The sequence below is a fragment of the Mercenaria mercenaria genome, chromosome 11, assembly GCF_021730395.1.
Source record: "Mercenaria mercenaria strain notata chromosome 11, MADL_Memer_1, whole genome shotgun sequence".
Lineage (NCBI taxonomy): Eukaryota > Metazoa > Mollusca > Bivalvia > Venerida > Veneridae > Mercenaria > Mercenaria mercenaria.
The window spans coordinates 37,044,010-37,069,804 of record NC_069371.1 but is presented as its reverse complement, the minus strand read 5'-3'; the positions used below and the strand labels follow the sequence as shown (position 1 = coordinate 37,069,804).

The 25,795-nt window shown below is 33.4% G+C and overlaps 2 protein-coding genes across 2 annotated transcripts in view; both read right to left on the bottom strand.

Moving 5' to 3' along the window:
• Positions 1-1,521: 1,521 nt before the first annotated feature.
• The window catches only part of LOC123531779 (putative amine oxidase [copper-containing]), a 49,125-nt gene continuing 24,851 nt past the window's right edge, over positions 1,522-25,795 (bottom strand). The window contains exons 2-4 of the mRNA XM_045313022.2: positions 6,376-8,371; positions 5,833-6,040; positions 1,522-5,585 (exon numbers count right to left, since the gene is read on the bottom strand). Coding sequence (XP_045168957.2) covers positions 5,295-5,585; positions 5,833-6,040; positions 6,376-8,243 — 2,367 coding nt within the window. The 5' untranslated portion in view covers positions 8,244-8,371 and the 3' untranslated portion in view covers positions 1,522-5,294. The remainder of the gene's footprint in view (positions 5,586-5,832; positions 6,041-6,375; positions 8,372-25,795) is intronic.
• LOC123532014 (uncharacterized) lies at positions 21,170-25,525 on the bottom strand. Its single transcript, XM_053517159.1, has 6 exons — positions 25,391-25,525; positions 23,957-24,022; positions 23,198-23,341; positions 22,910-23,011; positions 22,287-22,473; positions 21,170-21,355 (listed from the first exon to the last, which is right to left on the bottom strand). Exons 1-6 carry the CDS (start codon positions 25,391-25,393, stop codon positions 21,321-21,323), a joined length of 537 nt encoding a protein of 178 aa, XP_053373134.1. The 5' UTR covers positions 25,394-25,525; the 3' UTR covers positions 21,170-21,320.

Sequence of the window (25,795 nt, the reverse complement as noted above, 5' to 3'; positions counted from 1 at the left end):
GATAGCGAATAGCTTGGATCCAGACCAGACTGCGCGGATGCGCAGGCTGGTCTGGATCCATGCTGGTCGCAAATGCACTATGTTGGTTTCTACATAATCAAACAACAAAAATTTATATCATTAAATAAGGTAAAAAGAAAACACAACAAACACATTAATGGCATTGCGGAATGATATTGAGCCGCTAAAGTCTCCTGATATCTGCCATTCAGAACTTGTGTATATTTCGCAATATAAATCTGACAATCTAAGTACTAATACAAATTACATAATTGTATCCAATGCCCACATTAAGTCGATCCTTGACGCGTGTCAAGTTGCTCGCAAAATATCTAATCCCGCAGATGACACTAGTTTCCATGAAGGACCAGCATCAAACAGCACTTCTTTTATCAGTTTTTATTGTAGGGTTACCTCATTTGATGTGACATGTCTCAAAGCATGTGTGTTGTATTGTTATTGTTAACAAAAAAATAAGTGTGGAGTTGTTGGGTATATATTTTTTAATTTTGATATGGAATTAATCAAATCACGCGTAATTATATCAAAATCTTTTTTGTTATATGTGTGGATGTCCAATCGCAAGCGAAATGTGAGAATTTACGACACCATACACGACATTGTTTTATTCTTCTGGATAATTACTGAAATTTGTCTCGTCTCCTATTTGAAATGGTTTTAAATTAATAATCACGACATAACGTCATGGACGTCATGACATTCCCTGTCAGAAGGTCGGAGCTCACCAATAAAAAAGTACAGGGAACTTACTGGGAATAAGGTAATTGTATACCTGGGAATAATGTAATGTTTGTCCGTTCTGACTGGTCAGTCATATAAACAAACCAAAGAAGTGACTCATTTTTCAAAATTGATTTCTAGAGTGCATTTACAGTATTCTATTATACAATCTGACAAAAAAATTTATGTGTATTGTAAACCAGTTTTATCAAACGTATTTCTCCAGCTACGCCAACGATGTAAACAGGGGGTTATCTCATTCACACAAAATTACTAAAATAAAGCATCACTATTCATATGTTTTTCGTCAGATAATTTGGTGGAACTAAGATAGTTCTTGAAAACAATTTTAAAAAGATTTATGGAAGGCTGTACACGCCATGATGTTATAATGGAAGTCTATGGGGAAAAAATTGGTGGTCTCTAACCAGAAACCGCCTATATTAATAGGTTTAATCTTGAGAGTATCTTGGATATGCGCATTTATTTATTTAAATTAGTTATAGATTATATCCATTGGGTATCTTTTATTACAAAACATTCTAAATATTTTCAGACTACGGTTTGGAAGGTCCTCTTTTAATTTGACAAAACACTGAGTATTTCAGCCTTTGTCGTACTCGTCCCTTCCTTATATATAACAGTAAATAGTCTGTTTTGTGCTCTTTCGCGTAAAGTACATTTACTGATTCTGATATACACCAATCAGATTAATAGATTATCCCCTAAAAGACTATACTGAATTTCATAGAAAAACAATATTGTCCTAAACAAATAAAACTAGATATATAATACATTTAATGAATAGTATTACGTATACACATTATGATATAGTACATGAATATCATTTACAATAAAAATAAAAATTTGTGCAAACAATTGAAAGGACGTGTATTGTTTTTTGTTGTTGTTTTCTTCTTTTTTTTTCAAACTTTAACATGTACGTAAACAAAAGATTTTTTGATTTTTGTAGTGATATTTCTATTACGTATGAAATGTATATTTGGATATCTTTACAAAATGGTTATTTATCCTCAAGAGTGCTATATTTTAACATATTTTAAACACATGGTGAAGGTATGTTAATAGATGTGATATTTTCTGATATTTTGAGTACAAATAATCAAAGTCATTTCATTTGTAACATAGAAAGAAAGGTCACAATTACAAAGTATAGCCGCTGCTCTGACACCAATATCAAACATAATATGGTACAAATGTTCAACTGCTTCTTTCATGTGCATTTCTATATATACATCAATATCTGTATTTGCATTCGATTACGTATCCTATAGCAATTGCTTTGGTATCTTTAAAGGTACATACAAACGCAAAATGATATCAACAAGAACCATAAAATGCAGCAAAGCAAATAAATAGCAGACTAGGTTTTATTGGGTCTGTCCATGAGGATAATGAAAAGTGCACTATCCCTTACGCCACCTAGCACCGGCTTAAACAGAAAATATGACATATAAAGATAAACTGTACTCAATACATAATACAACAACACTGAATCCAAGTTACTTGGTAACAATGCAAAACTAAGGGACTTTCATATTACCTTGGTCGGGAATGTGAGGGGAAGATGCGATATAAAAACTCAAACATAACAAGAAACACAAGATAAGGCTGATCACTACCAAATAGAATGTAAGCCTCCACTGGTCTATCACAAGTAGTCCAAATATAAAGAGTGCTGATCTTTTTTTTTGCCTTTCCTAGTGAATTTTCTCAACAGCAACATGCTTAATTTTACCCTACCGCGTTTCAGTATATATCACTTTGCATTCTATCGAAATTGGCGTGTTTCTATCGCATGCTTGGTAAAAATGGCGGCGTAAGAATTTAATGTCTCGAAAAAAGAAATTGAATGAAGCGAAAAGCAGTAAATTCAGTGGGGTGTATTTAACGAACTGTAGTTTTCTTATATAAAAGTTAACACCCATTTTCTCTTTGTTTTTCTGAAGTAGGACCTAGTTCTTTAATGGGATATAAGTCTCTGAAAATCTGATATGCTAGAAAATGTCGAAAAAACCGTTATGAAGTAAGTGGATTTATATGAAATACAGAACAGCCGGATTTAATTGTGTTCAACATATAAGGGGCAACACATGATATTTTGTCAAACTCCTCGAAAATCAATGAAAAAGACATTAATCTATTCACTATGAATTAAAATGGCGACAAATTGCTGAAAAACTCTTACATTTCTTGTGTTTTTGGACTTTAGACCCGATTTTCGACCAGGTGGCTCTATTTTGGTTTTAGGACCTAGTAAATGTCTTTTCTCGCATTTTAGCACTGCAATTGTCTAAATATTATTGAAATTAGCATGTTTCTGAATGAAAGTGACAAACACCATAACGATTAAATGGATCTTGAATGAAAATTCCACGAATAATGTTATGAAAATTGAAATATTGCTTGCACAGTGCCTTTCGCGTAATTTTGGGGATGGGGAGGGGGTTGACCTGTAATAAATTGTCATTCCAGTAGATTTTCTCAGTAATTTCCGACGAAACTAGACAGAATCATTGTAAAATAGGTGTACCTTGAGAATGAATGCAAATTCACGGAAAGTCAAACAGTTTTTTTTTTTTTCTTATAGGCTGATCAGTACCAGATAGAATGTAAGCCTCCGCTTACACGTAGTCCAAACATAAAAGAGTGCTAATAATTTTTCCTTTCCTAGTGCCTTTTCTCAATAGCAACGTGCTTACTTTTACCCTACCGCCTTTCAGTATGTATCACTTTGCATTCTATCGAAATTGGCATGTTGTGTAACGTCACTATCAAAGGCTCTGGCCTCCAGATCGTACGACAACAACAACTAAAAGAAAGAAAGAAAGAATATAGGTATCAGGAAATTAATGCTTTATTTCTTAAGAATGCTTTGAAACTTAATTACTGACAGACTTTATGTTATGAAAACACGTGAGAATTAGTTGTTTTTACTTATTTTTACAATGAAAATCGAAAAGCGTTTGTAACGCTTTACACGAGGTAAACTTAATTATAAATATTTATATTCAACGCGTTACAATATTTATTACTCAATGGCGGTTTTAGGAAAGACAACGAAAAAAGATTATTTTTATTGCCGCGATGGCCCGGGTTCGATTTCCGACAATGGCTCCTTTTTCTTGATTTGGAATTTTTTAGATAATTTAGAAACAAGAACTCATATTCTAATGTTCTTAATATGACCAAACTTAAATTTAAAAAAAAAGATCATTTTAAGCCCAAATCTGGAGGTCAGTGCCTTTACTGGTGGCGCCACAATGAATAAAATAACGTTGTTTTACGTTATTGTTTCGCTGCCAGCAGCATTTTCAAAGATGACAGTCAGAACCATTCAATTTGGTTAAAAGCTTTATAAATCAGTTATGTTCAGATTAGGTCAAGAAGACAACTTTATATTAAATTATTTTGTCTCTGATATTTAGGTTGTTTTTCACGTTTGATTATAATAAAATGGAAGTGATCGCGTAACGTCATTATCCTGAAACTACAGAGCAATGTCCGGCAGCCATTATACTGAGAGCGTAATGTTGCAAGGGTAATCTAGTATATCCTGTGTATAAAATGTTAAACAGCCACCGTAAATGTCTTGACATTAAATAAGTTTAATGTAAAAAAGTATGAAATAATCAACGCAGTAAGGACTTCATTCAAAATATGGTGAATTATGAAAAATGAAGCTCACGAAGATGTACATTTTATTTGGTCATATGATTGAAAATAGGTAAATCTACAAGAAAAGAAAATCATTAAAATCCACATTGTGGAACATTATCTATATCAGAAGTGCACTTTTCTCATAGAAGCCCATTTTGAAAATTGACTGGAAGACCAATTGCAATACATTCAAATTGGTTAATCTCTTTTATTGGCTGAATGTCCATCGGATACATTTATACATTGAAGAATATAATCTAATGAAATTTTATATTGTAAATATTATTTCAAACGTGCAGAACTACTTAATATTTGAGTATGTATATAAAGCAAGCTATTTGATTTCATTCTGAGTTTACAGAAGATCACATTGATGTTTACTTTCGGGTGCATTTCCATAGGAGGAGTTTATATATGGCACATGCAAATTCTCCTCAATGTTTTAACCAGTAGGTGAAGCAATAGAGAGGACACCATGCCATGCTCCTTAGCCTATGATATATCTGTCATGGTGTCATGAGCATTTTACAAGGACTTTCCATCAAAAGCTGTCGTTTCAACTCTACGTTAGATTATATGCTATTTTAAAGGTTAGTAAGTGTTTAAGTCTTTTCAAAGGTCTTCTTTTATCTTTAAAGTATGTAAAATGGATGTATTTGACTAAGAAGGAGAAGAAAACAACACTGCAAGTAAAAGAATAAAAAGAGCCTGACATATTTAAGTAGACTACAATATTGATAAATGAAAAGTTGTGCAGATGTTCGGCTTAAACAAATTTAAACTATACAATGCATTCTGTGTCAAGGGGGTTACAATATAAAAACATTTTTGTCCTGAAGTGTTATGCAAACAAAATCAAAACTACGGTTAAATCAATTCTCAAAAACAATATCAGTGTCTGTTTTAATTTTGTCTTCAAAGTTTGTCTTTCTGGGAACGCACGTGGTTTTAGATTCTCGAGACATTCCGTATCGTTCTATGAACACTTCGGAGTTCCTCGGCTCCATTCGTATTGCATTTGGTGAGGACATCGCTGGATCTTCGGAAAAGTAATTAAAAGGTTGCAGAAAGAAACTGGGTGCAACGCCCGTTGATGTCGTCAGTGGAAGATCTTCTTTGTGTGGAATATGATGGACACCCAAAGTCACCCACAGAACGAGGTCCTGAAAATATAAAAAGAATCAGTTTTTCTTTATTCCAAGCAGAATTGTAAAACCTCTGACATTTGAGGTTTTACATTGTTTTAAACATATCAGCACACGTTTTGCTTTCGTGTTTATTTTTCATCCAACTTTTCAGACTTATTTCATTAAGTAATGCATGTAATTTGTTTTTGAAAACTTAGAAAATATTAAAATATGTTATTATTTGTACGACCCTATTGTTTTCTATGACATATTTTTAATAAACCTCATCTTTGATGCTTTTGTCGTCTTCAATATATCCTAGAAAGTTGACTACTTGATCGTCTGTATCAAACATGGAATACATTGAACTACTGTGAGCTTCGGTGTCCTTCTGTTGTGTTACAGCATGCTGGTATCTGGCCCAGCTTATAGCTGGTTCCTTATTGTGTCCTTCCGGTATTACCTGTTTAACCATACCGTTATGTATGAGCCTGGAAAACATGATACACGATTTTCAGCAGATGGTCCTGAAAGAACTTTATGACAAAATGATTTAATTTTAAAGCTTAACATTTTTCTTCAGATAATTATGCACTTATGTCTTGTTTTATCTGGTTTCTGTTGCAGCCACGATATATCTACTGTTTATAAGAGAATATATGAAACAGTCAGAGACGTAAGTTTAGATAACACAATAACATAAAATAACAATAAGAAATAGTTGTTTTAAAGGAAACTTTAAACGAAATTTAGATACATATAGTGACTACATAATGCCATAAATCAAAGTTTCTGTTATTGAAACTTTGAAAATATACAATAAAACCTGTATGCCATTGGGTTTCCGTATCCATCCCGGGTGTTATTGTTATAGAATATGTGGTATTTAGGAGTTTCAAAATTAAATTTGTAAGCTGCATCCTTCTCCGTACTTTTCAATGATGTTTCTATGTATCCCTGGCTGTACGTTGATCTTGTAATTTTTGAAAACTCATTTGGTGCAGTTTCAGATTTGATATCAATAAACTCGTATCTATTGCTTTGTCCATTAACATCCAAGTCAGCTTTGAAATGAAAAAGGTGCGTATGGAAGTTTGCAACAATTGAATCATGCAACTGAAATCCATATTTCCTCTCCATTTCAGAGAAAGCATTGGCCAGAATATAACCTGTGGACATGCTCTTAACTTCAATAACGCCATTTTGATAAAACCGGAAGTCTAGCACATAGTCGTAATTGACTACAGTAACAATAGTTCTAAGAACTAAAATTACGTTTTCCATTCCTTCGTAGAATTTACCTTCTGATTCGTAGTAGGAGTGGTGTCTTCGTAGTGGTTCTCCGGTATTTAATTCAAATAAACAAAACACATTCTTGGTGACGTCAGCAATTTCCGATGTTTCCGTTATATGTTTTGTGTCATAAAATGTTGCGTGGTTTGGACAGTCCACGCCAGGCACAAGTCCCTGTGCCGATGGTCCAATAAGTTCAGCGGAATCCATGTAGTCTGAGAAGCGTTGTTGGGGGCTGTGTCCAGAATAAAACACAGAAATCTCTTGTACTCCTAATTCGTACACGATTCGCTTGTTGTTAAATCTTACATCATACACTTGTGGACCATAAGAAGTGGACAAACGAAAATCAAACGACCATTGCATATAGTTGACACGTCTCCCATTTACATTATACCGTTGACCGTCTGGCTGAACAAATACAGGACTACGTTTATTGTTTGCAGTTTCAGGAATAGGTCCTCTCCTGTGAGGAGCAGAGAAAAGATTTTTGTCAACAGTTGGAAATGTTTGCGGATCACATTTTACAGTTCCGTTTGTATACAAAGATGTTAATTCATTCATTGACTTGTATTGATTACCCTTAAACCAGACAACATCAATATCGACGCCGTCTTGTTTTATATTTGCCAAAACAGAAAAGTCCACAGGGTGAAGGGTGTAATATTCAACGACATATGTCAGCCAATACCAAGTTTTCCTCGTCTGTTCTCCGCTAGAAGCTGGAGAAAATGATGAGGCATACAGGAACCCAATACACTTATTTCCACAGTCTTTGAGTTTCGCATCAAAACAATTGTTAATCAAATTTCCAAGTGTTTCATGAACCTGATTAGTGATAGAAGTTGTAACAGACCCGTAATCTTCTTCTGTCATTGGTCTGTAGAAATAAGGCAACGTTGCATTGATACCTGGAAGAGGTTTGTGGTATGTTGGTGTCGGCAAGGGACCAACCACTAACTCATTTATCCATGTGTCTGGTTGCTTTCCACGAATAACTATGACCTTTGCTTCTCGTGGAGGCTGTGCCGCTCCGTTATCAAGATGACCTATAACATCTGTCTTATTTGGAAGATGTAGCTCTGCAACAAATATGTAGTTAGCATTCCTTTTGCTTTTCGACGGACGGACCAAGTCCAATCCAGCTTGTTCATACAAATATTCTTTTAAACCTTCAATTTCTTTGTTCGTAAGTTCTTCGAAAACTCCAGGATTTTCGGGTTCCGTCTGATGTTTAAACATATCCTCTACTTCACAATGAACTATTTTGTCCTTTCCATCGCCATCTTTCTGGAGAACCACCAGAAGTCCAACGAGCAAACATATACACGCAATTCCAAGTATCACAATAGTTACTATCAAGAATCGCTTTGTTGCATCAGCTTTTTGCTTTTCTTCCATTTTCGAATTACGTATTGAAAACGTATTTAGATAAATTCTGCTTTCCTATTTGTATAAAAGCTGAAGATTGCAGGACAATGTTGAAAAAAAAGCCCTGCATTTAGGTCCGTAGATAAAGAATCCTTGATCTGAAGAAGATAATATTCATGTCTAGGATAAAATATTTTATGGTAAATTCTTACTCCTAATGCAGATTGCACAACCTATATATGCAGCACTACATGAACGTTTATTCCCATAACAGAAACAAAACGAGCATAATCCTGAATCTGTTATCAAGTAATTTGTTAATATTATTCTATGTGTGACAACCAAGTTACGAGCCAATGTGAAATTTATATACTATCAATATCATATAAAACCGGCCTTAACGCTCCACTAACAGTTTTTACAGTGATTAAACAGCAATTTTTTAAGATTTCAAACGTTTACTACTTAACACAATTCCTGATGCATGTAAATGTATAAATGAATAAAGATAACATGGCTATATCAAGTTTTCTCACAGGTTGAATTTCTGAATTTATTAAAGCATATGATAGGCGCCATCACTTTCATACCAGCTAACGTCTTTACTGTTTTCAACACTTGCATAAGAAATCAAGTCGAGGACATCAAGATCTGAAGGAGGCGCACGATAATTTAAAGACGTTGTCCTCACAATGCTGTCAGTTCTCAAACATTTTGTAAATTTTGCCATCAAGTGTTGCTTTAGGTAGTTTATAAAAATAATAATTCATAGCATTTTCTGTACACACCCGATTCATGTAAGTGATTGTAGGAATGGAATGCGACAATCGTGCAAAAAATAAATATTCGAAATATTTTCTTGCAAATTCAGACTTTTGCTAATTTATGGATATTAGAATTGGTTTGGTCATTAATAATTACCGTATTTTCCATAAATATCAGCTGAGCGATGATCTTATTAAAAACGAGTCATTTGTAAATCATAAACTGAATAGTTTAAACAGGATGAAACATATTGGCTTACTGGCAAGAAGACTTGCTAAGTATTAGCTTCAAAATTGTCTGATATTCCTCCCTTTCGAGACGTTTAGATTAATTTGGCTGACGTACTGACTGTTACACTTTTTTGCAACTGTTAAGGGAAATTACTTCTTTAGTAGTCAAATCTTACATCAATATATGAGCCGTGCCATGGGAAAACGAACATAGTGGCTTTGCGACCAGCATGAATCCAGACCAGCCTGCGCATCCGCGCAGTCTGGTCATGATCCATGCTGTTCGCTAACAGTTTCTCTAATTCCAATAGGATTTGAAAGCGAACAGCATGGGTCCTGACCAGACTGCGCGGATGCGCAGGCTGGTCTGGATCCATGCTGGTCGCAAAGCCACTATGTTGATTTTCTCATGGCGCGGCTCATATATTGTACAAAAGTTACTACATTCAATGATAATGTTATAATGGTATGGTATAATTGTAATAAAGATTCAACTACTTACAAACACTTACAATAATATTAACGGTCAAAATAAAAAAGAAATGTATGCCTTTATTTTGTTCGTTGGATGTGTTTTAACCGTGCTCACACATGCAGTTAAATCAACTCGGTCAAACATTAAAACATTAAATATATACCTTCCTTTCATAAACGCATAGAGATGCAATCGTGCGTTTCCGTTAAAAAAATGTTTAAAACCACAGAATGACATTTATTGGACTGATTGATCCTTACGTAAAATATCAAACTATAGATGCGTTACATGTCTGTCTGTATGGGATATAAATGGTGATAAAATTCAACACGTCTAGCTCTTTTCTTCGTAGCATTTTCAATTCACGTCTAAAGTCATAAATGAACTTTATTACCTAATCATAAGACTATTTAATCTTTTGAAATTTTAAACAAACATTTACCCTAAAGTCACTTGTATTGAAATATTTGATTTTACTATTACCCTTAGACAAACCCTTTTAACGTTTTTCTTGTATCTCAAATTTAACATTGGATGTTGATGTGATGCCTTAATTAAGAATCTTATCGAATTCATTTTCAGTCCTTATATCAGAAACATATAATGACTTTTGGGGAAAATGTATTAGACCCATATTTTGAGCTTTCCTTATGGAAACAATGAAGAAATGCTCAATTTAGCAGAAGAAATTTTGAACTGCTGCATCAGACGTATGGCATTTATGACATTTTATCAACAGTTACTGTTTTCCTGTCTATCATAAGATGAAAACTGCTGTTTTCGTTGTATTTGTGTAAAAACAGGTCATAAGAAGTCGTTATGATGAAATAATTTCTGAAGCGTACATCTAAATTAAGTGAGAGTTTTTTCATCGATCTTAACACGGTGGGAAATGTATTTTAGTTACAATTTAATATAAAAGAAACATACATTTCGAAGATATACTCAAATTAGAATGTAACAGGGTTAGTATCTGATACAGCAAAACATACTATGGATTAAATTGCATCTTTTATGCTATAAAAAGAGTTTATTGAGGAAGAAAAAAGCAGATATCCGGCAGCGCAGAAATACATCTCAGGCAAACTATTTCAAAAATAAAACTCAGGTATAACAGCACGTGAATTGCCTTGTTTATACGCGATTTTTCTCCTCGTTAATATAATGGTGGATCCAGTTAAAAAATAGATTTTATGCAAGAATATTATAAATTGGACTGTTATCACAAACACTATAGTTTTATTTACACATGCGAGCTTTTCAATGGGACTGTCCTTTTATCTTTTACAAGGAAACATTGCTACGTTCAAACATCGACAGCTCCAGAATCAATTATTCGAGGATTTCAGTTGGTCACGAATGATTCCTAGTCTTTTACTCGGACAGTATCGATTACTAGGTCGTTCGAAAATGGCCCCTTGGTACTGAAAATTGCTTCATTTTTTTGCATTGCTGTAACTACAGCATACTCAACAACTTTTGTTTGGATACATTTTTTTGATTAACCATTATGGAGTGTATTATCCGCCGTAATACAAACTGCTATATTCTATATTTCAAATTGATTATTACAAATTCCATTCACATAAATGAAAACATTTTTAACTCTCAAGTTTCTTAATTAAATGTTGCAGCCTAGAAATTTGAGTTTGCATATACGTAATTCCATTTACTCCAATTCTGTACGCCAACTTTTGAGTTGTGTGTGTATAAATTGCAAGTTTAAACTTCTAGATTTATCCTTGAAGCACCTTTTAATCAATGATGCTTATTTTATCGTTATTTTGTATTTTATCTAATGCATGTATTTTTATACAATGCCCGTCCATTACAAGAAACTAACATATAGAATAACACTTAGAAACAACCAGTTGAAATTTACAAGTAAACAAGGCAGAATTTAGAAGGGTATCAGTGATAATTTTCCCAAATACATAGAACTTACAATGCAGGTGGAACCTGTGGTATCGGTTCCCTGTTAACTTGGGGATGAGAAATGTGGTCTACTGTAAACTACAGTGTTCTCTTAGGGCCAACGCTTGCTTCCGATTATCGCAAAACGTGAAACTACGATTGTGCGATGACGAAGTGCGAAGGTACAACAGCAATAATAGGAAGCAATAATGGCTAAGGGTAAAAAGTAAAACACGGTATCTTTGCGCTTCGCCATTATACTGTTGTGATTCGCCATCGTAATGTCATGTACCTACATTGCGTTTTCACATTTACGTTTCGTGTATTCGTCCTTCGCCATCGTACTGTTGCGCTTCGTCATTGCGCCTTCATTCCTCACATTTTATCATTGCCCTCCTGCCAGGAATGCGCAAAATATGAAATACAAATGGAGGAAAATGATTGCCAGTCAAAAGAAGGCGGCCTCATAGTGTTCCAGCTTTGATCTTTTTTAACACGGTCTGAAAATGTTTTGATCCTGGTTCGAGTCCTTATGACTAGTTGCCTACCTATACAATATATCGTTTTTACTTGCTAGTGAGTATGATGTAACACTTAAAGTAAGTAAAGCTTCCATACCATATTTTTTTTTCAAAAGCTTTTAGTATAACGTAGAGCTAATTTTTTAGTGTTCTTAAAGTGGTTACCGCAAGTAAGTATGGTAGTGCCGCTGACTGAAACCTAAGCTTAAGTTAAAACTAAATTACTGTTAGAAGTTGAAGTTAAAACTGTTCATTAATGATACTGGTCAATGGTTTGAAAAGATTCCATCTATCTAGGTAGCTCTAAGGATCAGGGCATGCCGAAGAATATAACTACGTAGTTTTTGAACGTAGATAATTTGAACAGGTCCTTTCTATTGTTTGAGGGGATGTACAAATACCTGAGTTAGTCTTAGTGAACTGGCAATATCATAAAAAATGATCAAGTAGGCTTCAAACGCTGAAATATGACTTTTTTACCGTGTCTAACAGATTTTCAACCAGGTTTGATCCTCTAAGACTACGACACATACACGTTTCAAAGCATAGCTATCCTCGAGTACGTTGGTCACTGCAGGTCATGCACGGGGCACAGTTGGATAGGTTAAAGTAAGTTTCTGTTTAAATAGTCACTGCGTTAGATTTTGATTATTCCACTCTCTACATGCTGGGTACCTAAAAGTAATGGTTGTTTAGGTGGATATTTCAGTTTACTTTTAGACAATTCAGAAGTCAATTGGTTTCCGTCGTAGTCCAGGATGGGTCTTATAAGGTGACCAAACCTGTCGTATGCAATGGGGTACTGGTACCGACTAAGCTGTTTGGTTAGACTTAATGAACAGCCATGATTGCTGCGATGGTGTTGTTTGACTAAGTAATATCGGACTTAGTCAAGTTGCAACGTCCAATTTACACACAGAGCAGACAGGATTAAACATTATGGTGCATGAAATTTATACAAATTTGAAATATTTCATTGGCAATAACACAAAACTGTATTATGGCCGATATTACTCTCCATACACAGTAAACAGCAAAGTTGTGTTTGGGTGGATATATTCAGTTTACTTTTAGACCATTCAGAAGTCAATAGGTTCCCGTCGTAGTCCAGGATGGGCCTCAGAAGGTGACCAAACCTGTCGTATGCGGTAAGGTAGGTACTGGTTCCGACTAAGCTGTTTGATTAGACCTACTAGGCAGCCAGAATCGCTGCGATGGTGTCGTTTGACTTAGTATTATCGGACTTTGTCCAGTTGCAACGTCCAGTTTACGCACAAGGCAGTCAGGAATTGTCATTTTGGTGCATGAAATTTGAAATATGCAATATAGAAATAAATAGAAAAAAGAATGTATTACGGCGGAAATGACCCTCCATAAACAGTAAACAGCAAAGTTATGGATTAAGTTATATGCGTTCGATACAGAAACGCCGATTAATGTCAGATTGAGATACACTCGAAAATTCGTTATTTGAGTTGTAAACATGTAGGTCACTTAGCGAATATTTGAGATTTCTTCAGTATTTTGCAAAATCACTGTAGCTGATAAATAGATAAATATATAATTTTCTCCTTTTAAGGAATGAAGAGAAACTTACAATCAGTTCAGTCGCCTCACAAATTTATGTGTCATTAAACACGAAAATAATAAATATTAAAATCAAGGCTCAAATTGTAGCAACTATTTTCACTATGTGTTGTTCGCGAACATTTATGATTTAGATTTTAGAAAAAATACGACTCGATCATATAGTGCAATATGTAAAAGTAAGCTATGAAATTGATTCTGTATCCAGATCCAATATTAAATTTCAATTTACGATATTTACATGAACTAGAGGTCGTGGACGGTAGCATGAATTTTAACTATCGTCCACGAACAGGCTCAATCGAACCGAGCCTGCAACATTTTCGTTTTTGTTGTGTTGAGCGACCTGTGCAGTTTCCACTTTTTCTACTTCGATATACAAGATAACTCGAACATTTTGTTCTTCAAGTGTTAAATATCTGTTTGCGGTATATTGTAACAAATAAAACAGGACACAGTAACCTTTGACCGGAAGCAGTTTAAGGGTTAGACAGTCAGACAAAAATGTAAAACGATCTGCATGTAGTATTTTGATAAATAAAGCGAGTGTTATTACTATTTTGTGTTAATTTAAAAGCGATACTGATATACGATTTTCGACAGCCGGGCTGAGCTCCTCATTTAACGTTCCATTGTAAATAAATACTTTAAAGCGGCAGAATAGTCTGACATTTTTGTGCTGGGTGTAAACCTGTTCTATCCAGAAATCCTCAATGTGAAGAGGTAATCTCGAAACTGGTATGCAATAACGTCACAAACAATCCGTTAACTCCAGTGTGGAATGAGTTATGACTTTAAACCTTATAAGATTCTTGTTTTTCATGATCAGTCCAAAAAGAAGAGTGTAACACCAAGCTGTAGAAAAGTATGAAAGTTTGTATTGTATGTCTTCGAGCGGCCAGTGGAAAAAAGATATTAAAGACCTAGCTTATTCAATGATAGATGTATCCTTGTTGCAACAATTGTATTTTTACTGATTTGAGTTATTAAAAACCACTTGTACGGTGCAAACTCTTACAGGAAGAAACGTTGTGAAATGTAGACCATGTAGGATGCTGCACGGGAACATCTCCGTCTTCCTTCGGGTTTGAATTTGCTTTTCAAATTGTTTTTGTTTATTAATTTTCATTAGAAAAGTAAGATGTAAGTCGTAAATCCAATGTATCGGCTATTTTCAAATTTCAATTACAGTTAAACTTGCTCAAGATAATACGTCCGTACAGACCACTTCTATTAAAAGACCACTTCTTCAGTTCCCTTTTATGTTGTTATAGAACAAATAATGTTGTATAAAGAGACCATTTGTGTTAAGAGACCACTTTCCCAACCCCCAAACCAAAACTCTTTCTTTAGGTTGTCTCTTAATGCAGGCTGTATTGTATTGTTTATTAATATGTTCTCCATGTTTGAGAAATAAACATTGTTAACTAAAGTTTTAAGAATCATCAAGGTAACTTGGTGTATTATGAATGGCACGAATAACGCCCTGTTGCACATTTAGCAGACATACCTTTAAGCTCTGTGAAAGTTAAACTCCAGTTAGGCGCGAAACTGTTGAGTAGTAACGCGTCTTCGGCCATCATTTAAATATTTAACAGCCCATATTTTGGGCGTCTGTGTTCCTAATTCTTAAGGGCACAGGGAGTGTAATATATTATTTGTTAGTACCCTTATCATATGGGACTTCCGTATTTTGAAATCAGTTTTGATATGATATGTAGTGGTTGTTGCTTGGATAATAGGTTTGATAACATGTTCTGTCAAAAATTAGAATCTTCTTTTTTTAACTTTATAACATATAAGATTGTCACAGTATGTGACCTTATAACATTTCATTTAGCAGAATGTCATTTCGATTATTACAATGCCCAGATGTGCTTTAAGGTATTAGACCCCTAATAGTAATGTTTAAAACATGGCATTTGCTTGGTATATTCTTACAGTTGACCGTGCTTCGCACTGTGTTGCAATTTTTTAAAAACTTTAACCGTGCCTTTTTTTATAAATTTTGTGTAATTTATGGTATTTCCTCAAGCTCAAGTAGAGACAAATTTCAAAGTGATGACCTTTATCCAAAACGTTTGCAGAGAATTCATTATACCATTATCTTTTATAAAAGAAACATCAAACTATTGGTAAACAATTATAAAACTTAAAATAAAACTGTAAATATCAATTTTCTAGGGTGCCTCAAGTAAACAGATTTAATGAGACAGAATTCTAACTCCAACATTGAAAAATTAAGGCCGAATCCTGCGGGTCTGTTTTGAATTTTGCTCACTTCATTCAAAAATACGCTTGGGACAGAAGTAAGACCTAATTACATTTCTTCCAATCTAATTATCTAATAATCTAAAGAATGAAGGCAAAATAGAGAACTTTTACCGCATGTAACTCAATATTTTTAAAGATGTATAACTCGACCCCTTCTGTTTCAGAGGTAAATTCACTTTGAACAGCAAGAAATCGCTTATTAAATGATTTTTTTCCACTTTTGTACAATAAATCAGTAATAAGTCTTGAAAGAAGTAAAAACTTAGTAATACTAGAAAAAAAGGAAAATAAGGGGGAAAAAACTGGTCCCAGTGGGGCTTGAACCTACGCCCCACTGAAAATTGCAGTCAAAGTAGGCTTATGGTAGGAATTGAATACTCTTCAATATGGAGGTACTCTATTATGGGCCTAATACCTTAAGGGCTAGGTGAAGCATGCTTCACCTATAATTATTAATTTAAACTTTTTTGGGCTATTTTGTTCGAAGGTAGGCTGTCTGAATTTTTTTTGTGAGTTTTGTATAATATGATCTTTAAAAGAGTTACAAAGCTATAAAATAAGATATATTTTTATTTTTATTTATTTATTTATTTATTTATGTCTCATTCATTTACAAACATATAAAATTACATACAGACTAAAACAATTGTAAATGACCGTTCTAAATAGAACTATAAGAGACAATATACATACTCACATTTAAAAACATACCATATAACTTATAAATTCATATTAACTTAATTAAGAATTAAAATATAAAATCATGTGTACTATATTCAATATCATTTATGAATAAAATTCATCTGGTATGACACTAAATAAAAGTTGACAATGGCCAAGTAACTACATGAATACATCTATGGATGTTGTATGACTACCCGAATGCATGAAAGTTGAGTAACTGACCGAGTGAGTACATGAATGTACGGATGTTGAGGTAAGTAGCCGAGTGGGTACATAAATACATATGAAGATGATGAGTAGATGACCAAATGAGTACATGAGTGTAAGGATGTTGAGTGAGTACATGAATGCACAAATGCTGAGTAGCTAATCAAGTGAGTACATGAAAGTACAGATGTCGAGTGAGTACATGAACGCACATATGCTGATTAACTGACCAAGTGAGTACATAAATGTACGGATGTTTAGGTAGGTGACCGAGTGGGTACATGAGTACATGTCCAGATATTGAGTGGGTGACCAAATGACTACACGAGTGTGTGGATGTTGAGTGAGTACGTGAATGCACTAATGTTGAGTACCTGACCAAGTAAATACATGAATGTACAGATGCTGAATGAGTGCCAGAGTGGTTACATAAATATATGTACGGATGTTGAGTAAGTGTGTGTATGTGTGTGTGTATTCTGGTTAAACGTCTTGTTCAACAATTTTAAGTGACTAAAAGAGTACATGAGTGTACGGATGTTAAGTGACCAAGCGAGAACACAAGTGTACCGATGTAGAGTAAATAACCGAGTAAGTATATAATACCTGTATTAATGTTGAGTAAGTGACCGCCTGATTATATTTTATATTTATTCATTTCTATAGTATCATCTATGCAAATAACTTCTAATAGAATATAGCATTGTGCATATCCGTTCTTAAGATACAATAAAAGGTCATTGTGTCATTCCTTTCTAGTACACTATAATTACTTTTGTTAAGTATTTACAGACTAACACTTAAGAACATAATAACAATGTTAATCTTACAGAGAGTAATTGTTACATATTCTAAAGAAAACAGCAAATACTGTCTCTTAAAAACTAGTTAAAACAAGGAGTGTAAGACCGGATCATGAAAATCTGAGCAAAGGCTGTTATAATTATTAAATATATAGCTTAAAACACTTATCATCTCATATCAAATATGAGAAGATCTGATTAACATTGTTTTTATGCATTTACCTAAGATATTTTCTAACCTTTAAAAAATATTATATTACATAAAATACACAAGACATCATTTTATATAAATTCATTCCTTCTTCTCAGAATAAAAAAGCAGGTTTTGGCCGTAAAATATGTCATTTCACTACTGGTAAAAATAAATATGAGCTGATCATTTTCTGACATATCCAAAAAATTCTCATTTATATCTTTAGCTTTTCTATACAAATTATCTCGAATGTCATTATATAACTCGCATTTCATAATAACATGTTTTTCATTTTCTATTTGATCCTTACAGAAGGGACATAATCTTTCATTAACCGGTAATCTTTCATACCTTCCGGTCTCAATACGTAACGGTGCCACACCACACCTAAATTTAGCTAAAGCAGATCTATGTAATCGGGACAGTATAGTTTTACAATAATTTTCTGGTTCATATTCTGCTTTTAAACAATTTATAGGTCCTTAATTTATTGCCTCCTCGTTTACTAACTCCGGTAGGTGAATTAACAATATTTTTCCATTTTCTTATAAAATTATTCATACCAGCTTTTGTTATTCTACCAAAAAATTCATTTTTTGACATTGGCAGTATAATGTTAAATAAGTCTTCACATTCTATTGACCTTAAATTTTGTCTAACTCTATAGCACCAATTCCTACATCTGTTTTCACTTTGACCGTAACAATAGAGAAATACAACATGATTTATTCTTTCTCTAGGCATCTTACACAATCTAAACCAGTAATTGGACACTACATCCATTTGTCTCACTGATGTGGGTTTCCATCCCATTTCCCCAGACACTGCAGCAGAAGGGGCAAACTTTGATACTCCGAGAAACAGACACATAGCCCTCTGTTGAGTAGAATCTATACATGAAAATGATTGGGTGCCCCAGACTGCCGCCCCATATGCTATAACCGACCACACCAGTGAGTCATATAGATGAGTAAATACATCATATGGCATACCGCCTAATGTTTTAAATTTGGCGGTTAAAAGTCCTAGAGCTCTACTTGCTGCCTTAGCTACATGGGCCGCCGTTATACTAAAATCCAAAAATTGGTCTAACATAAGACCTAGATATACATATTTATCAACCAATTCTAAACATGAATCACCACATTTAAATCTGAACGCCGTAACTGGCATACTACGTGGTCTAAAGTGTACACTGTTGCTTTTAGCAGGATTAACATGAATCTGATTTGTCACAGTCCAGCTATGTAGTATATTTAACATTGATTGTAGATCTTGTTCATTTTCGGCAATAAGCACTATATCGTCAGCGTATAACAATATACATATTTTTTCATTATTACCTATATCAATGCCATGACCAAGAGCTTTGAGTTGAATAGCAAGATCATTTACGAAAAAACTAAATAATACCGGTAATAAACAACAGCCTTGTCTTACACCAGTTGTAATTTCAAACCAAACTGCCTGGAAACCATTCACCTTTATACATGAAGAAGGACTTTACTGCATTATACATTTTACCATGGATACCAATGCTATTCAATTTTCGCCAGAGCTTACCTCTATGTACGGAGTCGTATGCTTTCCTAAAATCAATGAATGCTGTAAATGTGGATAATTTCTTTTTAATTCTAGTTTCAATGATATTTGTTAAGGACGATAACTGATCAATAGTGCTCCGTTTTTTCCGAAAACCATTTTGTTCATCTACTAATTTAGAGTTCGACTCCGCCCATTCAGATAATCTCTCGCTCAAAACTGAACTGTACAACTTATACATAGTGGGTGACAGTGATATACCACGATATGACATTGGGTCACGTTTGTCACTTGTGTTACTTTTTGGAATTGGATTGACAATGCATCTACCCCATTCTGTTGGGATTCGGCCACTATTAAAACACACATTAAATAAAACATGAAGATAAGAAACAGATACATTGTTTTTAAATATTTCATACGGTATTTGATCAATTCCTGGAGATTTCCCTGTTTTTGCTTTAAAAATTGCCTTCCTTACTTCTAGAACACTTATATTATTGTTGATTGGTTCTTGTTGCTGTGTGGAAGATGAAATGTCATTCGAAATGACTTCATGTTTCTTACTGACAGATGTATCTACTAAAGACTTTCCATTATACAAAGTTTCAAAACTAGATTTCCATTTATCTAAAACTATACTAGTGTCTGTAACAATATTTCCATTGTCGGAAAGGATTTCCATAGGTATATTATTTTTCTTGTTTAATCCAATACCAACTTTACCAATAGCTTTCCAGAATTCATCTGGATCTGTATTAACATTATTTAACAAATCTTTTTGCATATTAAACCAGTATAGTCGTTTTGACTTCTGGACAAACCTATTAAAATCTTTCCGACATGACAAAAATTTTATTCTGTATTTCTTCTTCATTACAACATTTGTACATTTCAAGTAATTTCTTTCGCATTCGCACACATTTTTCCATTTTATGGATAGGCTATCGTTCCACCAAGGTTTACCAATTTTTCTTTTCTTATTGTTTAATGATGACTGTGTAGAATTTATATGCACATTCTTTTTTAGTGGTAATTTTGAAGCCATTTCTTTTCTAATAATATTACAAAGATTTTTATACGCTTCATCAATATTGGTTTGCTCCTGTAAACTGGACTCTAAATTAAAAACAGTAGCATGTAAATTATTAACAGTGTTTACATCTTGCAAAAAATCATCTGGTATATTTCTTGTATCATACCTAGGTGTAACATTACCATTCGGCGTCGGACTATCGACTTTACTATCTCTTTCTGTTACATTATATGCTACTAAAATATTCCAGGTTAAAATAGAGTGATCAGGCATCGCTGTAGGTGTAATATTACATAATTGTGATAACTCTGACATTCTAGTCACTTTAAAATCAGTATACATATCAAGATCAACATGGCTAACAGTACAAAAATCAACAACTGAACAGCCTTGTGGCCTTATACAAGTATAATCATTTTTCACAGAGTTTCGACCATTAAGTATACAAAAATTACAATTTATCAAAAAATCAATAAAAACTGATCCATATTCATTGTTCGTAAAATCAATGACATCACGATCTGCTATGTTATCAACACCTTCAATATAGTCATACAGATTACCAATACGACTATTAAAATCTCCGCAGAGAAATACTGAACCTTGATTTTGATATTCATAGATCAGTGTTAATAGCGTATCATAAAAAGTCTGGACATCAATCTGTCTGGTTGAAAATTTTGGTGGGAGGTAGCAAACACATATATAACAAAAACAACAATAAATCGATAATTATGTTTTATTAATGAAAGATTTTACTACACTTGATTGTCGATAAATACATATATCAGTCTTGTAAGAGAAAGTATTGGAATGCATTCAAACATAATATGTCTACTATTACAGTACTTCTTCGTGTATATGCTCGTTGATGAATTAGCATGACGCATTCACACAAACGACACACCAGACTGAAACGATAATAAACAAGCATTCCGTAACATAAATCAAAATCAAAATAGTATACTTTCTATGACTTATATATATGTTTATTTACAACATTAATGCAAAGCATGTTTTCATGCAAAAAACAACGGAAAATGATTTCACCATTTCAAGTGAGTTTTTTTTCCTTAAAGTGGAAAAATGCGCATTTTTCAAGTAAACATCCAGCTGAAATAGATGTGTGTGTAAAAAGGGTGGAGGAAATTATAGCTTTTAACCCAATATACCAAACTTTTCCTGTTACCAGTACGAAATAATAGGTTTCCGAATATGACTTTTCTTATTTTGACTGGGGCAGTCTTTTTAAGAATAGTCAAACTGCATGCAGGAGTTGCTTTCCTTCAACTACAGAAATCTCTACCTATAGGTAAGGGAGATCACTGTGTAGAAGATTGAAGAAAAGAACTATCATTTTATTAGTCTGATTTCTTTATTTCTAAAGCATCAACTTCAAATACTTATGCGGCATTATCGTTAATTTAACACATTGAAATGCACCAGCAATCGAAAATTCCTTTTATAAAACATTCATCAAAAGCACACTATGTGCAGTAAGATGCGCATAATGCCACTTTAAATATATCAGTAATGAACTGTTATTGTCTAAGAGCTTTAAAGAAAAAGGTATTCCGAATGAAATCATTTAAGTCGATAAATCGTAACGTATATTTTAATTTTAGAATTGGTAAAATTTGAAATGATAAAAGATGCAGACGGTGTTTCTCTACACATGGCAAGCAACATAAGGATGAAAGTAAAATGCTATATCTGTTTACTGTTACCATGTCGTATTGATATACTTTACTAAATATTAGAACGTATAACTGATGTTAAAACAAAAATACATGAAGAGGGGAGTAATTATTTGAAGTTGTCCTGAAATTTGAAAATACTTACATGCATTTTCGTTGAAAACATAAGTTGATCTCTTTGTCAACTTCCTGTTTCTGCGCTGCACAAATTTCACGTCGTAATTTTCACAAAATGTTGCTATCCTTTGACCATAAATTGGTAACCCTAACTTATCAACCTCATCTTCCGAGTCGCAGTTGTAGTATTGGGATATTTCATAATTCCCATTGTTCTATAAAAAATATATATTAATCCATGAACTGAACTGACGTTTTCTTCAACAAAACAAAATTCTGGTTCCTTAATATTTATTGCATGAAGTGTTTTTATATAATAAGTATCTCTTACTATTTTCCTTTCTTTGATAAGAACATGTTGTGTCATATATAAGTATAATCTCTACTTTATTTGATAAAAATATATAAAAAAAACCGGACCAAGACAATATCAGAAACTGTGACTGAAAGGTTATCAAAACATTTTTTTACCATTTCTTATATCATTGTTGAAATGGTTTTGTATTAATATAGTGCCATATATGGCTATGTTTGCCTATCATGCACATCGTTATACGTATTGTCAAATAGTTTAGCTAGTAAGTGATTTCCTCAGTTATGGAAAATCATCAGAAATACTATAAATTAGTTCGGCCTTACTTAAATGCTTACGTTTCTTGCAATATCGACCTCGTCCTTAAATGCTTGCATGGTGTGTCTTGATTTCTGTATGAAACACGCCTTGTCTGCTACATCCTTGACTGCGGTGTATCCCTAAAGCATAAGCAATGCATAATTTAGTTTCAAGATAAATGATAGTGTGTTATAACGTGGTCTGCACTTTCTATGTTCCGCAATTCTTTAATTTTATGAAATACACATTTATATTTTAACTATTGCATTGTTATATCACCACTTTATTAAGAGAAAATCAGCTAAAAGACAAAAATATATAGTTACCGAGTTGAAATCATGAAGGTTTATAGTTGGTGTTCCTTTTCCATAAATTTTCGACACTGTTACCAAGGAAAACCCTTCCTCCTCGTCCAACATTACATCTTCGTCTGCATACATGTTACCAAAATGCACCCTCACTTTATCAAACTGTGATAATGAAAATGAAGAAAATGAAGAAGACCAAAACGAAATCATTCACCTATCCTATTCAGTTCCTGTCTGTCATTTTAAACCATTTTTCTTCGTTGATATAGACATTGTTTCTATACGTTTTCAAACCTAACTACATTTATCATTGTTTATAAGGATTTGACAAACGTGACTTTTTGTAAACAGTCACCATATCTCTAAGCCGGAAGTCAAAACAATCTTTAGTTGTATCCAGTTACTGTGTTTACCGGTTCCGTTGTTCAACAGGATGCAGAATATGATACAGTAAGTTTGCGAATATCTGGATATGCATCCGAAGCCTGGTGGTTAAAGTCAATGACATTGCAGCACTTGTCTCTCACCGCAGTCGGTTCGAAATCTTGCTCAGCTTGATTGTGGAAGGTCGGTAGATTTACCCATATGCCTGCCCCTGTTTGTTTTAATATCGGGAAGACTATTTTACCTCTACGTTCAAAATTAAGGTGTGGATGTAATTAAATAAACTTGAGAAAATAACTAAGTTTTAATCACATAAATATAACATTGTTTATATGGAAATATTTGATCTTAAATTATAAAATAATCCTACACAATTCTATACATAATTTTTACCCGGGGAACTGCCGTTGATACTGAGCAAACAGCTAAAAATACTGCAACTGCCATCATGATGTCATTCTGCAATACCAAAAACCGCCATTTAATGCTGAACAAACATTCTTTCAGGTATAAAATCAGTTTTATATTGCTATTGCGTAATTACAAAATAGGTCTTGTATTGCAATTGTAATGTTGTTATTACTTTCATATTTATAAAATTAGTTTTCTATTGTTATTGTTAAGGTTTTACTCATCTTTGCATGAGATAACGACATATATCTATAACATGCAACATAGGCCCGATTCCAGACACTAGAACCGAAACATATACCTATACTTTATAGTATGAACAGATATATGACTTCCTAACCCAGGTGTTCAGCAGAAATACGTAGCCATATCAAACCTATTCATTAACAGTTTTACATTTGAAATACAGACTAACGTCCAAATTTTGAGAATAAGGAGACAAGATCAAATGTGTTTAAAAACAAAACGAGTAACGTAAGTAGAAATTTGAGTTAGTCAATCGTAGATTTTGAGATGGGAAAGTTAGAATTTCGATTTAGTAAATCGCATTGTCGGGATACTAAGGTCATTAATCGAAACTGATTTACTGAAATTTCGAGTGACAAACTTTCTAAAACTTTCGAGTTAATATTTTTAAATAGCACGCACCTGTCACTAGTGCTCTTGAACACTTTAATAAAAGATATTAATATCACCCCCCCCCAAATAAGCCGACATATTTATTTCTTAAGTAAAATATATCAATATGTTTTTACTTCCGAAAAATCACACAGTAATTTCAACAAAATAAGTCGTACAAGCAAGTAAATCAAAGGATTTTTAATCCTAAAATATTCAATCAATCAAAGTGCTAGACTTGTATTCATTTTCCGTCTTTATTTATTCAGCTGTGTTTTTTACTTCCTAATCAACCGCCTGTGTATCTCTTAATTTCTCGAACATTTAAGTTATGTTTTAAATTAAGTGTTTTGCGTTTAAGTGCGTTTGTGTACATTTAATGCTGCACTTAAATATTTAATGTTAATTATTTGTAATACAGTGAAAAGCATAGAACAAATAGTTTCACTGTTTATGCGAGCTAAACGATACACATTTGCTAAAGCCATCTAAAAGACAAGAAATATAAAAAAATTGTTTTAAATGCAAGATCTACATATTTTGTTCCTGAATATCAGTTATTGTATTTTGAAACATGTTTTCACTTTGTGAAAGATAATTCGTCCTTTCAAACTGTGCTTTTATTCATTCTATTTTATACTTTTAATACATTTTTCACGGTTTCATTTTGTACTCGCATATTTTAAGATATGTTTCGCTGTTATAAACTATTTAAAATATGAAATTAAATGTACTGGTAATAATCATACAAAATAACATTTACAAAAGAACACAAAAAGCAAAGAGTTTTAAACTTACCATTATTTTTCCACTGTCTTTTCGTCCAATCAAAATCAAAGAAATATTTCAATTGTACAGCTGTAGTCGACGACTGTGTAAATAAACTGTGAGGTACGCCAGGGTACCTTATGCTTTTTATAGGCAACTAATGGACACGTTCAAGGAAGAGATATATGAACTTTTCGCTCGTAAGCAAGTGACCGATATTTTTGTCACGCAACATATGTAGAAAACAACCTTTACCTCATATGTCAAGTTACATTGGAGAATTAAAATAACAGTTTTGTGCCTGTTTTCGGAAAACGTTTGCTTGTTAAATATATATTTGTGGTTAACAGACTCCTTAAGTTTATATGCGATGCACTAGCTTGATGAATGTCATTGTTAACCTGATTTTACAGAATTTGCAAACCTAGACAATAT

Excerpts from the sequence above, each read along its gene's own strand:
- LOC123532014 (XM_053517159.1), bottom strand. Across the intron at positions 23,342-23,956 it reads TATCAACGGCAGTTCCCCGG|TTTGATAAAGTGAGGGTGCA; the intron begins GTAAAAATTATG and ends TCATTATCACAG. Across the intron at positions 22,474-22,909 it reads AGGTCGATATTGCAAGAAAC|AACAATGGGAATTATGAAAT; the intron begins GTAAGCATTTAA and ends TATTTTTTATAG.